The sequence below is a fragment of the Malaya genurostris genome, chromosome 2 (assembly GCF_030247185.1).
Source record: "Malaya genurostris strain Urasoe2022 chromosome 2, Malgen_1.1, whole genome shotgun sequence".
In the NCBI taxonomy this organism is placed as follows: Eukaryota; Metazoa; Arthropoda; class Insecta; order Diptera; family Culicidae; genus Malaya; species Malaya genurostris.
This window is the reverse complement of record NC_080571.1, coordinates 228,391,129-228,406,103: the sequence shown is the minus strand read 5'-3', so window position 1 is coordinate 228,406,103 and position 14,975 is coordinate 228,391,129. Positions and strand designations below refer to the sequence as shown.

The 14,975-nt window shown below is 35.3% G+C and overlaps 2 protein-coding genes across 2 annotated transcripts; one reads left to right on the top strand and one right to left on the bottom strand.

Annotated features, from left to right (window-relative positions):
- The first annotated feature begins 661 nt into the window (after positions 1–661).
- Positions 662–2,192, top strand: LOC131427916 (protein valois). Its single transcript, XM_058591499.1, has 3 exons — positions 662–1,191; positions 1,246–1,787; positions 1,841–2,192. Exons 1-3 carry the CDS (start codon positions 832–834, stop codon positions 2,031–2,033), a joined length of 1,095 nt encoding a protein of 364 aa, XP_058447482.1. The 5' UTR covers positions 662–831; the 3' UTR covers positions 2,034–2,192.
- A 9,060-nt stretch (positions 2,193–11,252) lies between these two features.
- LOC131427915 (short/branched chain specific acyl-CoA dehydrogenase, mitochondrial) lies at positions 11,253–13,007 on the bottom strand. The gene has a single exon (XM_058591497.1). The coding sequence runs from the start codon at positions 12,820–12,822 to the stop codon at positions 11,554–11,556; it is 1,269 nt and encodes a 422-aa protein (XP_058447480.1). The 5' UTR covers positions 12,823–13,007; the 3' UTR covers positions 11,253–11,553.
- Between the last annotated feature and the right edge of the window lie 1,968 nt (positions 13,008–14,975).

Genomic DNA, 14,975 nt, shown 5'->3' with positions numbered 1-14,975 from the left:
TGAGTACAATTTCACTCACTTTCGTTAATAGTGGAACTACTCTATAGTGAGTGAAGCTTCTTTACTCACTTTTGAGTGAATACTGTAGTTGTCAAAATCTGAGTAACATTTACTCAGTGCTATAAATGGGAAAATTAGCTCGGGTGAGTAAATGTTAAACACTATCATTCGAATTATCTAATGAATTCTTTATTATAATCGATACTGCGTGTAAAATAAAAAAATGCAACATTTTTTAAATATTTTCTCAATTCCCTCATTTACATTTTGTAGTTTTTTCATAGAAAGTTGAAAATGTTCTCTAAATTCCCTCACGTATCCTGGAACGAAGATTCCACAAATGTGGCAACGAAAAACTTCAATCATTATAAGGATTAGGAGGTACAATAATATTACCTTTTAATTTTCGATAGTATTAATTTACCTTGGCTCCAACCTGCTCCATTTTTTTTCAAATTTCCTTTCTTCAAAAATCATTGAACGTAAATTTTCACGCAACGTTTTCAAAGTCATGTGAGTAAAACTTGTTGTCAATTTAGAAACTGAGTAAAAGTTACTCAGTCTTGTACATCAATATTACTCACTTTTTGACATTTGCACTAAATAAACAAAAGTGAGTACAAATAGCTCACTTGAGAGTAACATTGAATGAGCGTGTAGTATTATACTTGTTTACAATCAATTTATTATACCTAATAAACCTAACCTTAGCGGTAGTAGCCGAGACAAACATACGTTCCTTTTCAATTCTCACGTGAGAATGATTTTCTATCAGTGAACACGCAGCAATTTATTAATAGTTAAATCAGTATCGTAGAACATTTTTCTATAATGGATTACACTAAAAAATTGAGCATGATAGAGATGTTCCATGAACCGCCCGATTACCGTCCTCCCGGGACCGCGGAAGAACTATCGGCAAGCCTTCAATATCCCAATCTGAATTCACAGCAATATCGAATGACGCGGAAATCTCCAGCTAACGTTTTACATCCTTGTTTGGATCATATTACGCACAATTCCAACGGCCAAGTAGTGCTTGCTGGTAATGATTTACTCGGACGTCGTTGGGGATCCAGTTTTTATGGTTGGAATGATGCGAACAGCGTGTTAGATGAATCGAAAATATGCTTCAAAAAGCAGTGCACGTTTTCGATTACTGCTTTGAAATTTACGAATGATCCTAATGTAGTAAGTAGTTCGAATAAGGTATGTTTTTTTTAAATTTAATTGGGAAAAATATAGTTCGTTCTGGGAAACGACAAAGGCTCGGTTGAATTATGGTCCACACAGAATCCAGCACGTGGCGAGGGATATTCGTTGTATCAAGTTGATAAACAAACTGAGCACATTGAAGGCATATCTGCAATGGATCTACTTAAAGGTGATGAAAATAAACTAGTCACGGGTTCAAATGACGGTTGTTTGAAAATTTGGAACTATGGAGCAGATCTACATTCAATCTCTACACTGACATTTGCGCACACTGACGAAATTACCGGATTGTCAGCCAATGAAGAAAACGGTTCGCTTTTCGCATCATCCTCGCTTGATCGATCCGCTCTCATGTGGGATTTGAGAAAACCTAGACCAGCTTCAGCAATTTTCGATGGTCATGAATATGCTTTTACGGCTTTATACTGGACGTCTACAAGCGAGGCTAATCAGATTGTTGGACTTGGCGATGAAGCAGGGAATGTTCATTTTGTAGATACACGACAACCGAATATTTTTCTGCAATCCGTCCAAGTTTTTAGCAGGAAAATTCACAAGATCTCGTTTAATGGGTAGGAACCATACATTATTATGTTTTATCTTTATTATATTTTTTTTATTCCAGCACCAAATTTATTGTTATTGGCAATACCAACAAAGCCAAATTTTATGATGAAAAACTAAATCTTCTGCACGAAAGCATACCTGCTCCAAATTATTTACGAGATGTTCTCTGGACTGAAGAATGTGAATCTACGAGTGTAGGCGCATGTTGGTTGGTTGGATGGAACTCGTTTTTCAAACGGGAAAAATTTTGAAGTTTAAGACTGTATGCCGAATAAAATTTAAGACATAATGAATCACATGTAAAAAAAACTGTTCTGAAAACTAAAAAATCGATTTTTACAATCATTTGATATGTACACAAACTCGTTGCTCTTGCTTTGTTCGACGCTAAGTATTTTTCTCTTGAATTAAAGGACAAAAATTGGTTTATTGAATTAATCTTAGCAAAAAAAAAAAAACATGAGCTTTTCCATCATGTACGATCCAATAAGAAACCTGTTTCTCAGAGTTACTTTTTTATCTCCTTAAGACTGCGTGAAGCCTTTGGCTGCACCAAGTGTTGTCTTGCATAATCTCGGTCAATGGTAAATCGAACAAGTCTGCATTTCGATCGAATGTGAAATTTTGCATTCCGATTTCGGTTTTTATATTTCGATGCTTTTGTGTGGATAACCCGATACAAGATACAGAATGCAATATTTGGAAAAAGCCCCATTGAACAAAAAAACGAGCATGTTCAACTGTGCACTTGCACCATACAGTTCAATCGCAAAACATGTCTTTGAACATCATACCAATCTTGTTCAATGGCCTGATAGTGGCTTTCAAACGAGCCTAACATTGCCTCAATTGGTTCAACCGTATCCGAGAAAATCGAGCGGATAGAAATAAAATGTATTTCGTCTGTTCCGTTACTTATTATTTGGTCAATGACATAATAGTAGTTCCAAAACGAGCCCAAGAATGTCTATATCGGCAAAGTGATTCCCGAGAAAATTGAGCGGATAGTAAAAACTACGATCGGTCGGATAACTTATTATATCTCCGGAACCATTTGGTCTTGATTAATGACTCAATAGTAGTGTTAAAACGAGCTTAGGATTGTTGAAATCGATTGGGACATTTTCGAGAAAATTGATCGTATAGATAGAACCAGCACGGTGGCAAGGATAGGGCGTTCCAGCAAGTGCTATCGTTGCCAACATCTGGGGCATTTGGTGGGCAATCAAAGCGCTCAGAGTATGGTAAACAAACATCCGAGCATTTCAAATCGAGTAAAATCTTAATTTCCTTATCGTAGTGATGATATTCCGATCGATAATTGGCGGGGAAGTGCGGTAAAGAGTACTGAATAAACAAGTAGTTTGTAATATCCAATTTTTTGTTAGCCATTCTTCTTCATTGTTTTGGTTTTTGCAGAATGATGCTGGCCACAGTTTCATGACGTCATAGCAGGGGGCTGGATAGAACGTAGAATCCTTGTGTTATTTATAACTAGATCTCGTTGCTACCTTTTTCCAAAGGGAGATGTGATTTCGTTGCTTTTTAGAATGGGCATAGGCTCACTATTCATGATCTTGTCCATTAGTTCGGTGTCTTTATTTCATGATAGATATTTCTTTTGATTGTGAAATTTCAAAAATTGGCTTACCAACAGCTGAGATGTAGACTGTCGAAGTAAAAGCAAAGCCTTGGTTGTAAAATTTGACCTTCTGTTTCAACAGACTTCGCAGATTCATAGCGTACAGAACCATTGCATGGCTGGTGCTGCGATCAGGCCCGTACCCAGGATTTCGTTTCGGGAGGGGCCTCAGCTAAATAAATAATGTTACTGAAGATTACTTATGTACCTAATTCTCGGTGTGCCTTTAATAGGCACTTTGAACTTTTCAACTGGAACTGTCATTATGGAGTATTCAAATAAAATTTGGGACTGTGCCCGAGAGTAGGTTATTGTATTATATTTCTTTACGTTAACTGCCATGTTATTTCTGTAACACATGTCTAAGACCTTCTAAATATCCATTCAGTACAACAATCCACAAGACTTGTGATGATGCGATATATTTTGAGATCATTTACATTCCTACTTTGAATAACAATTCACTGCATAGAGTAGCACAGCAGATTCGTGGAGAACAGAAAACATCTTCTCAATTTATAGGTCATATTAGTAGATGGTCATACAAATTTACTTTGGCTATACTGGTTTCGGATTTAGGTTCCGGAAGTAGTGGTCTGAATTCCAAAACAAAACTCACATACATTTCTCAAGAGATCAATTAACGTTTGAGTACAGATAACCCCTATTCTGTACGTCGATCGATTCGAAATATTCCGATCGAATGTTCAATTTCCATTCTGCATTCCGTTCGAGTTGGGTATGAAAACGAATATCATTCGTTCGAGTTGTTCAATTTTCGAACATTACTCGATCGACTAGCGTACCAATTACTTCTGTTCGATTTATATCCTTCTAATTTGTTTATACAAGTGTGACGGTTTCGTTTACTAAGAAATGAATAATATAAATAGCGGCCCTTACACGAGCATTAAAAATGTCATTTTAAATGATGTCATTTAAATGATGTAATTCAAATTTGTTAGAAATTTCGTCATTAGTGCACCACTACACGTTCATTAGCGGCCCTTACACGAGCATTAAAAATGTCATTTTAAATGATGACTAACTAATGATGTAATTCAAATTTGTTTGAAATTTCGTCATTAGTGCACCATTACACGTTCATTAAAATGATATTATTTTTTATTAATGACATTTTTAATGACTCGTATAAGGGCTATTAAAATGATATTTTTTTTACTAATGACATTTTTAATGACTCGTGTAAGGGCCGCTAATAATATAGAATGTGTAAGCAGTGTTGACAGCTTTGATGGTTAGTGTTCGAAATTTCAAGTGTTCCCGAACGAGAGTCGATCGAATCATACAATTCGAACGGAATAAAGAATGCAAAATTCGAACTCGAACGAAGGTGTAGATTCGTTCGTATCACAAATCCGTCGGATTGCAGTATCGGGGTGAATAGAACGAGCAAGCCAAATCAGGTGAACGAGAATTATGTCCAAGTAATTGAAACCTAAACCGTTGATTATTATCATGGTAGCGATGCTTATGTGATTCATGTAAGGCCATTTCACAGCGATTTCGGTCTTCAATCGCTTCATTAATGCACGTTAATACTGGCTTTTTTCTGATTTGAGGTAGTCCTCCAGCCGATCCCAGAAAACCGACACTGTGATCTTTCCGTCCCATTGAGGCGCCCTTCGAGGTACTAGTGCTGCTTCGAAACACTCGTGCTGACTTCCGTCTATTGTCGGGTATGTTATATCATTCTGTCCTCTGGCGTATAATAATGGATTCAGCCAAACATGTACTCGAAGTGCACTTGCGTTCATATTTCTATCCCTTAATAAGTATTTGCGGGATCCAGCGGTAAGATATCGTTGATATCACTCTCATCTGCAGAATCTTACTTAACTAAGGCATGAATACTCCCATTTCAAGAAAAGAACTAATGATTCCTTAAGAATAGAACAATTCATTCACTTGAATAATATACATGCTGATTTTCCTTCAAAATTAGATACAAGTTTTCGTTTCGATAAGATATGTCATTGTGCTAATTTTGATCAGTCTATTCCATGTCGTTATGGGATAATTTCTAATCATTTCATAATTTTGACATTTCTAGTAGATTTTGCTAATAAGTGACTCTTCAATATGTTAAAATTGGGATGCCAAAACTCTTGTAACGCTTTTTAATACCTAATACCTTTATACCTTTCTAACACACAAAACTTACAAAAAATTAACAGATGTAACGCCTCGTTACGCTTGTACCTTTTAAAAATGTAACACATGCGCTATAACTATAACTCGCCTATAACTCACAAAAGTGTAACTCATGTAATGCTTCGTAACACCTAAAACTTATTTAAAGTAATCAATGTAACGCTTCGTAACGCCATTAACTTACTAAGCAGTAACGCTCTGTAACATCTATAACTTACTAAAAAGTAACGTTTCGTAACGCCTATTACTTACAAAAAAGTAATGCATGAAACGCCTATAACTTAAAAAGTAGCACATGTAACGCTTCACAACGTCTGTACATTTCAAAATATAACGCTTCGTTACGCCTATAACTTATAAAAGTAACACATGTAACGCTTTTAACTTACTGAAAAGTAACGATTCGTAACGCTCCGTAACGCCTATAACTTATAAAAGTAATGCTTCTAACTTACAAAAAAGTAACGCTTCGTAACGCTCTGTAACACCTATAACTTACTAATAAGTAACGCATGTAACGCTGCGTAACGCCTTTAACTTGCAAAGCAGTTAAGCTCCGTGACATCTATAACTTACTACAAACGCATGCAACGCTTCGTAACGTCTATGATTAACAAAAAAGAAACGCATGTAACGCTTCGTAACGTCTATAACCTACAAAACAGTAACGTTTATAACGCTTTGGAATGCCTGTAACTTACTAAAAAGTAACACTTCGTAACGCCTATAACTTACAAAAAAGTATCGCAAGTAACGCTTCGTAACGTAACGTGTCTTTAACTTTTCCGGGCCCGGACTTTTTCAGGGTGCCCGAAAATTCGAAGATTTAAAATTGTTAATTCTTCATAAAAAAATTAAGCATAAATATACATATGATAAGTGAATTATTTTGTGCAATAACTCATTTAAAAATCAAATTTTCATTGTTCGTGCTCTTATCAAGAGCGTGTTCTAGGATTAGCTACTCTTTGTATTGTAAGCACCTTTGACAAAACAGTTAAATTTTGATGTTCCCAAATGAAATTTCGCTATGAAAAAAAACACTACATGCCCACCAGATGCATTTTTTTATTCTCAAGTATAGGGGTCCGTAATATTGCAGTCCCTCCGGGCCCGAACTTTCTCTCGACAACCCTGGTCGCAATATAAAGATCGTGAGGGCAAAATTTGTTTACTTTATGATAATTCAAAGCTTCGAAAGTCATAAACACTTATTTGAACGCTGAAAAGGGAAGGGCTGTTCTATTCACCATAATCGCCGGACAAAGCTCCAACCGATTACCATATGTTTGGATCCACGGTGCATGGCTTGTCAGAGCAACTTTACCAGAAATATGGTAAGATTAGTGGATAACGAAATCAAAGTGAAATGCATACACTCTTAACTTATCGCTTTCTCTCAGTGAAATGTTAAATTTCTGATGAGAAAATTCATGAGGTTATTAAAGAAATTTCATATTTTTTTCCAAACAATGTTATCATCAAGATATCTGCACCTTTACCCAATCCCATAGTTCAATGACATATTTGTATGTGTATTTGTATGAAGCGGAGTAGAAACGTTTCATTTTCTGTTTACGTAATTGTGACAGAGCAAAAAAATCGTTTTCTATTATTAACTTTCATTCCAAATAGTAAGGAGTAACATAAATTTGTTCGTACTAATTGATACTAAATCATTGCACCCGGTTAATGACAATAATTCCGTTGCTGGAAATATGAAAATATGTTACATTACTATTACAAAATTAGACTGGTGATAGTGTCGATGATATGACGAACTATGTTATTCTCATAAACACAGCCTCCACAGTCCACAGACGATGTATTGACAAACCATTCCCTTTCGTCAATGTCAACGTCATCGAACGAGCAGTCGAGGAGGCATAAACAAATTATCGCGACTTCCCTCATACCCGGTTTACACATCATCATACTGCAAGGTCATTAGAAAGAATATTTCACACGCTAACTGCTGCGCAGCGCTCCGCTTGTGTGCATCAAGGTCTAAATGATAACAAACAGAGTTATAAATGTATAGTTCAATGTATTGCTACTGTTCTTTTTTGATAGAATGGTCATAGAATTAGTTACGAATGGGTACAACGATTCTTGTTCGAAGCCTTCCATGTTATTTAACAAAAATGAAAATTACACATGACGTAAATCCAAGCATGCCACGTTCTCGTGTTATGTAACTTTTGACCACAGTAAATTTTTCAAGTCTCAGGAGATTTTTCCAAAACTTCGTGGTCTTTCGTTTTACGTATTGGTATACTCTACTACAGTATGAGAATTTGAAAAACTGTTCCGAAGCGCAATTTTTTTTTCTGACATTTCGGTCGTCGTCTTAGACTGAAATGCTTATAATGAATTGTTTAATTGTGCAACGTTACAAGTTCAACAAGAACCGCTAAGCAGACTTAAAGTTAACGCTACCTGCGAGATGAGTTCACTGATGACCCGAACGTAAACAAGTAACGACTTTCTGGTTCTTATAAAAAGATTTTGCTGAAATAATGGGGGTAATTTTATGAATTTCTTAATTTAATCCAAACTGCAGCTGCATTAGCCTACTGCCTAAATTTTAAAAGGTAAAATAACATTCCGCAAACCATTTACAAATGAAGTATTTAATAGCAGACATCAATCATTCAAAGTATGGAATAATTCTTTTTTGCATCGCGTGTTGAACTACGAATAGGGATTCGATTGTTTAATTACTGTTTGACTACCGTTCATAACCCCTTTAACTTAGAGTGCCTATAACCAGAGTGACGACAGCTGTTCGTTTGGAATGACAGCTTCCAGTTCCAAACGAGCAAACGACCTGTCAATTACAATGTATAGTTAACGACACTGCATACATTTCGGATTAAATACTTTGAATTGTTGCCTACATTACGGATGAGAAGTCGTCACTCTGGTTATAGGCACTCTACTTTAATCCGCGGATCCCCACAGTAAAAATAAATTTTGGGCATTGGACAAATTTCTACACTCTATTTCGAAAATTACATAACATTAACGGAATATATGATACACAATTTAGGGAAAACGACAACATGATTATATTGTTTTAAAATCATTATTATAGTGAATATGAAGCAACACAGAAACACGTACTGTTATATAAACCATTTGTTGACAGAAAAAATTGTTCATGATAATGATTCGCGACCCTCGAAAACTGCCCTCAGGTGTCCGCGAACCATTAGTAGGGAATAGCTGGTTTAGATGGTTGGACGGAAGTAGGGATTTTAAGAAATTTACTTCATTTGTCGTCTCTCTCGGTTTGTTTCTCATTGGAAGTGATGATAAGTATAAACAAGCTATTTTTCAAAGGATGGCAAAACTAACATTGACAGTAATAAAAACAGCAATGTTTTATGTTTTTAAAACGTATGCTAATTGTTCTTTTTTCCTTATATTTCCGCCGGAAAAATCAAGAAAATAACAGTTTCGCCCTTTTTCGATTTGTTTACTTATGAAACTGGCTAGTTTTCGTGCGGATTAAAAAATTTGGATTGAAAGTTTTGGAAATCATCTAGAACTATGAAAAGATAATAGTTTCGCACTTTCTTTTTTTCGCAGAATCAAAATTTCAAGACTAAATTGTTTTATTTGAAAGGAATCTATAGGAAAGAATAACTTTTTGTTTACTTTTGTAAGATTCTCCCTTGATTTAAAAATGAAGCTTAGATTAAAGCGAATACATATTAACAAGATATCCAGCTCTCACATTTCCCGAACAAATCATTGGCTACATCCTTTATAGAGAGCATGGCGCCCTCAGGTGAGTCCGCATCGAATCTCGTGCATAGAAGTAAGGGAGATAAATGTCAAATTCGAACACGCCAAAATAGCAGCACAGGGCACCCATACAATGACATGATATGTTGAATGGGATGCCGTTGCTGAACAAAAGATTGATTTCGTTCTAAGCTGATAGGGTCTGATTAAAGACCCCTTCTAGCACAAATACTTAAATAAATCGAGAAAAATCTTACACATTTAGAAACTTCGCTGAACTCAGTAAATTTTGACCGATTTTCTGATTTAAAATGATAAGTCAAAACCTACCGATCCGTGCGGTAGTTTCAATAAAATAAACTAACGACAGCCAGACACTTGATGAAAGATTTATATGATTTTATTGCTAATCGAGTCGAAAACATTGAATTTAAACAAGTATTGCAACGTCGTTCTAGTATTTCGATAGTACATTATAGAAAATGGGGCTTGAATTGATGCATTTTTTATGCGCCAATCACAGCATGCCGTAATGATGTCATCCTTTTGATTGCTCTAACACAGTCGACGGTTTTGATCGCATTTAATTCAGTAGAAGTTTTGCTTCGGTCGACGTAGGGAGGCTTCGCGTTATGAATATATAATCTGTCATATTTTTCTGCTCAGCCAATGCCTGCCTTCATGCAGAGCGGATGAGTGAAATATTCGTTTAGTCATCCGCTCGATGAACTCTTCTGCGATCGCTGCACTGCTCTAGGGGTAACGGCACATCTTTCTTCTGTAACTGCTTGATCTTATCAACTGCACATGAAATATATTTGAATCTTCAAAATTATCATCGTATGACAAGTAGTGTTCATTAATTGTCAAATTTACTGATAAAATAAGTTAATTTTACCATTTATTCGGTCCTTTTTTGTATTGTACTCTACGTTTTTTATATGCAGATTTACCCTACACGTATTTTTATTTTCAGAGTTTTGTAAAACTTGATTCGTATCCATCGGTTGTAATCCGCATAATATCTTTGAAATAAAAGGCATTTATTAAAAGTCATAATTTCTGTGAAATTACTAAAATCAGTTTCTTCTTGTGTTTACCATTTAGTTTCTGTAAAAAACATTACGGAGCTGAAAAACCAAATCTTAATGTGTAGGTCAATTTATTGGATGTCATTATACTTCAACGTTTTCGGTGACATTCACGGAACCAAGAGTATTAGCAATATCACATTTGATTTGGACAGTTGAACCCTATCTGAGAAAAGAGAAGCGGATAGAAAAAATAGGGCTTGACGGTTACGTCACTCATACGATTATATTTTTGGAACATAAAGTGTTTGTCATGAGCATTGCGAACTTAATCGCTTTTAAAGAAAATAAATTACTCTTTATTATATTATATTATATATATATATATATATATATATATATATATATATATATATATATATAGATATATATATATATATATATATATATATATATATATATATATATATATATATATATATATATATATATATATATAGATATATATATATATATATATATATATATATATATATATATATATATATATATATATATATATATATATATATATATATATATATGTATATATATATATATATATATATATATATATATATATATATATATATATATATATATATATATATATATATATATATGTATATATATATATATATATATATATATATATATATATATATATATATATATATATATATATATATATATATATATATATATATATATATATATATATATCAGTTTTTTAAAAATTATAATGTTGGGATGTTGAGTTTATTGAAAAAAGTATTTATTTAAACATAAAAATATTTCTGGCTCTAGGTAATAATATCTAAACCAAATAATTGTTGAGTTTAAATGCATTACTTTTAATCACAAGTTTTTACTCTCGACATTTCATTCACTTTTTCACGTTCTTACAGCTCATAGAAAACATCTTCTCTATTTTCCATTTATCAGTTTGTTTTATCAATTTTCTTGATGTTTAATTTTCGCGATAGCTAGAACGTATATGAGCGTGTGTTTGTGTTCACTTATTCAAAAGATTCGGGGTTATGCAATTTCGACTGATCAAATGCCGGCTAGTTACATAACACACTGGAAGACTTAATTGAATCGGACGATCTCGATCACAGAGAAAATATTTTACGACTCATACTCCTTCCTTAGGACCTTAGCAATGGTGCTTAGCTGCATGTTGGTAGTGCCCTCGTAAATAGCACCGATTTTACAATCACGGTAGAATTTCTCCTGCACGAAGTCCTTGGTAAATCCAACTCCTCCCATCCAATCGATACACTTGACCGTGGCACGCTGAGCCACCTCCGAGGCGTAGGTCTTGGCCATGGCTGCTTGCTTCAGGAACGGAACTTTGGCTTCTTGCAGACGAGCTGCGTTGTAAACTAATAAACGTGCAGCTTCAATTTCCATTGCAATTGTAGCGATTTGGTGTTGCATACTCTGGAACGAATAAATATCCGAACCGAACTGTTTGCGCTCTAGCAAATACGGTATGGTTGCATCAAAACAACCCTGAGCACATCCAAGCATCTGAGCACCGATACCAATACGACCTTCGTTCAGGAAACCTGCAGCATACTGATACCCTTTACCGAACTCACCAAGAATGTTTTCCTCGGGAACACGAACATTGTCCAAATGCAACTGACAAGTTCCCGATGCGCATATTCCCAATTTATTCTCTTTCTTGCCAACCGTGAACCCTTCGGTGTCCCGATCAACGATAAAGGTTGTTATGCCACGATAGCCTGCGGAAGGGTTTGCGTTGGCCATGATGAGGAACATTCCAGACATATCGGAGTTGGATATCCACATTTTGCTTCCGTTAAGGATATAATGATTGCCGTCTTTCTTGGCCGTAGTTTTGAGAGAAAATGCATCTGATCCTGCAGACGGTTCCGAAAGTGCAAAACTGCCACTATACTCCTGTGATAGCTTAGGTAGATATTTTTTCTTCTGCTCTTCTGTTCCAAGCTTGATCATCAACGAGTTGACCAATGTGTTGTGAATATCAACTAACGCAGCCACTGCCGGATCAACCTTAGCCAATTCCTCCACAACCAGCATCATCGTCATAAAGTTACATCTACTTCCTCCGTATTCTTCGGATACTTCCACGCCCATTAAACCGTTATCAAACACGGCCTTGATCACACTGGGATCAAACTGATGTTCATCATCCATTTTTTTGACCAGTGGGGCAATCTGTTCCTGTGCCAGCTTGGCAACGGTCTCCTTCATGACCATCTCGTCTTCGGTCAAGAAAGTCAACGGAGCCGTTGGACCTTGTGTCGTACCGAACGAAGATGAGGACAGCTTGGCCGCTGGTTGGTAGAACATTTTCCGACAGACGGCCGCCGAACGGAGTGTACTTTTCACCAAATTCTGAATCATGATGGGGTGATCGGACGGTTGAAAAAAAAATGCTGCAACAAACTGTAAACGATCTGCGAACTGATCACAGCCAGGCTCGTAAATCAACTAAATTGAACAAACTGGAAACGAGGAACCAGTTAGCGACCAGTTATGTGTGCTGACCTCAGCTTGTAGATTCTAAGCGCGTACGTTGTCTAAAGTATTGGTACGAAAAGGCGGAGCACAAATGTTAAGTTACTAACAGAAAACCGTTTCTTGGTGAATGTTACATCACCTGTATGCGATACCTATTTTCTGTGATATAGGATCATTAAAATTATTATCAGCATATGCATAGAACACATTTTTTTCAAACATGTTGAGAGCTATCTACACTGTCATATTGCAATGATAATAATAAGTAACGTGTTCAGAACGCATACTATTACTCGGTCGTGAGCGAATTCAGCGCGTGATTTGGAATTATACCGTGTAGCGGGGTGACTGTTATCAGTAGAGATTTATTTCTGTAACGATCCAATTACTTATCAGACGAGCCCCAGTCCAGGATGTTAGATTTTTGTTGCTATTGAAAAAAATCAGCAAGTGTAAGACTAACATTAAAGCGTTAGTGCGATGTTTAAAAATTGTGTAGAGAGACCGTATTGGTATTTTCATTCCAGTGTTAACTTGCAGCGACTACACTTTTAAGTCATTTAAGTAATGTCACGTAGATAACTGGAGTACAAATAAAACTGACATGCTTCTAAAGTAGGACTTATTGAAGATAAACATTTTCTACCATACATTTAAATAGAATGGAATAAATGAGAGTAAAAAACACAATAAACAATGTTGTAGTTTTATTATAGACTTAAATACTCAGTGGAGGAAAACTTCGCATAATCCTTTGAAAAAAATTTAATGGCTCTTTTTAGATTTGGGGAAATTATTCAATGTTTACAAAAGCTGAGTCTATTTTACTATCATCCAATTTAATTTTCGAATTCCGAAACTGGATTCAAGAAATCGGGTCATAAATTTATAGTTTTAGAATCATGGAACTGAACTCATTTTCAGAATACTGATGGTTCTGAATTTAGTTCTAGAACTGAATTCTAAACTTGAGTTCCGAAACTTAACTAAGGATCTGAGTTCAATTCCAAAATCTAGCTCCAGAATCCATGTTCCGAATTTAGTTCCAGCATACACGTTCTGAATTCAGGAATAGAATTATGAAACTGAGTTCAGAAATTAAATTACGGCTCGGAAGTCAGTTCCAAAATTCAAGTTTCGAGTTTAGATCGGACGTTTCGTTCGAGAATGCAGATATAAAATGCATGTCCAGAATTTTGTTTCAGAATTCTTAAGTTGAAACCTTCGAATGGCGAAAATAAATTAAGGAGCTAAATTCAGTTCCAAAAGTTAAGAAAACTAGTTCCATAATCAAATATTGGTATTCAGTTCCAGAGTAATAGTTTCTAATTCTGGGACTGTAATCTGAAACTTAATTCTGAAACTTAATTCTGAAACTTAATTCTAAAACAACATTTTCAACATGAAATTCAAGTGGACCTGAATTCAATTCCAGAATCCAACTTAAAATTCAGCTTCCAAATCCAGATTCAGTATTCAGAAGCTGAATGCGATTACTGATAATCTGATGTTCCTGCTGAGAGTTACGCCGTCTAGCAAGACTTATTAACATAAAAAAAAACTTAGATATTGGATGGAGATCCGACCCGACCAGTGAAAAGTAAGAATCAAACCATACTGTAAAATAGTTACATAATCTTTGAAAAATCAAACCCAAAAAATAAACTGAACTTCTTAGATATGCTTAGATATACATTCTAATCCTTTGTAATACACTATCTTCTTTCTGATTATTATTCGAAATTTATTTCTAATTGGACACTCTTACAGTGAGGCCTTGATAATCCATTTGTTAGTTTGTGATTTCTTGAGAATCCATTTGTTAGTCACATTTGCGAAACAGAATGTCGCTTGATAATTTCCCATTGGAATCGTATTCAGAGCAAGGATCAAAGTTACTGCTCTTAACGGTATACATCAACCACCACAAATTAAAATTCTCGTAGTGGGCGAAACAAAAACTGTCGGATGATGTGATTCTAACGAGCCCCTCTTGCTGATAATGTGTGTAGAGATAAAACGGCTGTCGGCGTTGC

Bases quoted from the DNA above. Each gene is read 5' to 3' on its own strand.
- LOC131427916 (XM_058591499.1), top strand. From the start codon at position 832: ATGGATTACACTAAAAAATTGAGCATGATAGAGATGTTCCATGAACCG. The intron at 1,192-1,245 runs GTAAGTAGTTCG...GGAAAAATATAG, and splicing joins TTACGAATGATCCTAATGTA to TTCGTTCTGGGAAACGACAA. The intron at 1,788-1,840 runs GTAGGAACCATA...TTTTTATTCCAG, and splicing joins CACAAGATCTCGTTTAATGG to CACCAAATTTATTGTTATTG.
- LOC131427915 (XM_058591497.1), bottom strand. From the start codon at position 12,822: ATGATTCAGAATTTGGTGAAAAGTACACTCCGTTCGGCGGCCGTCTGT.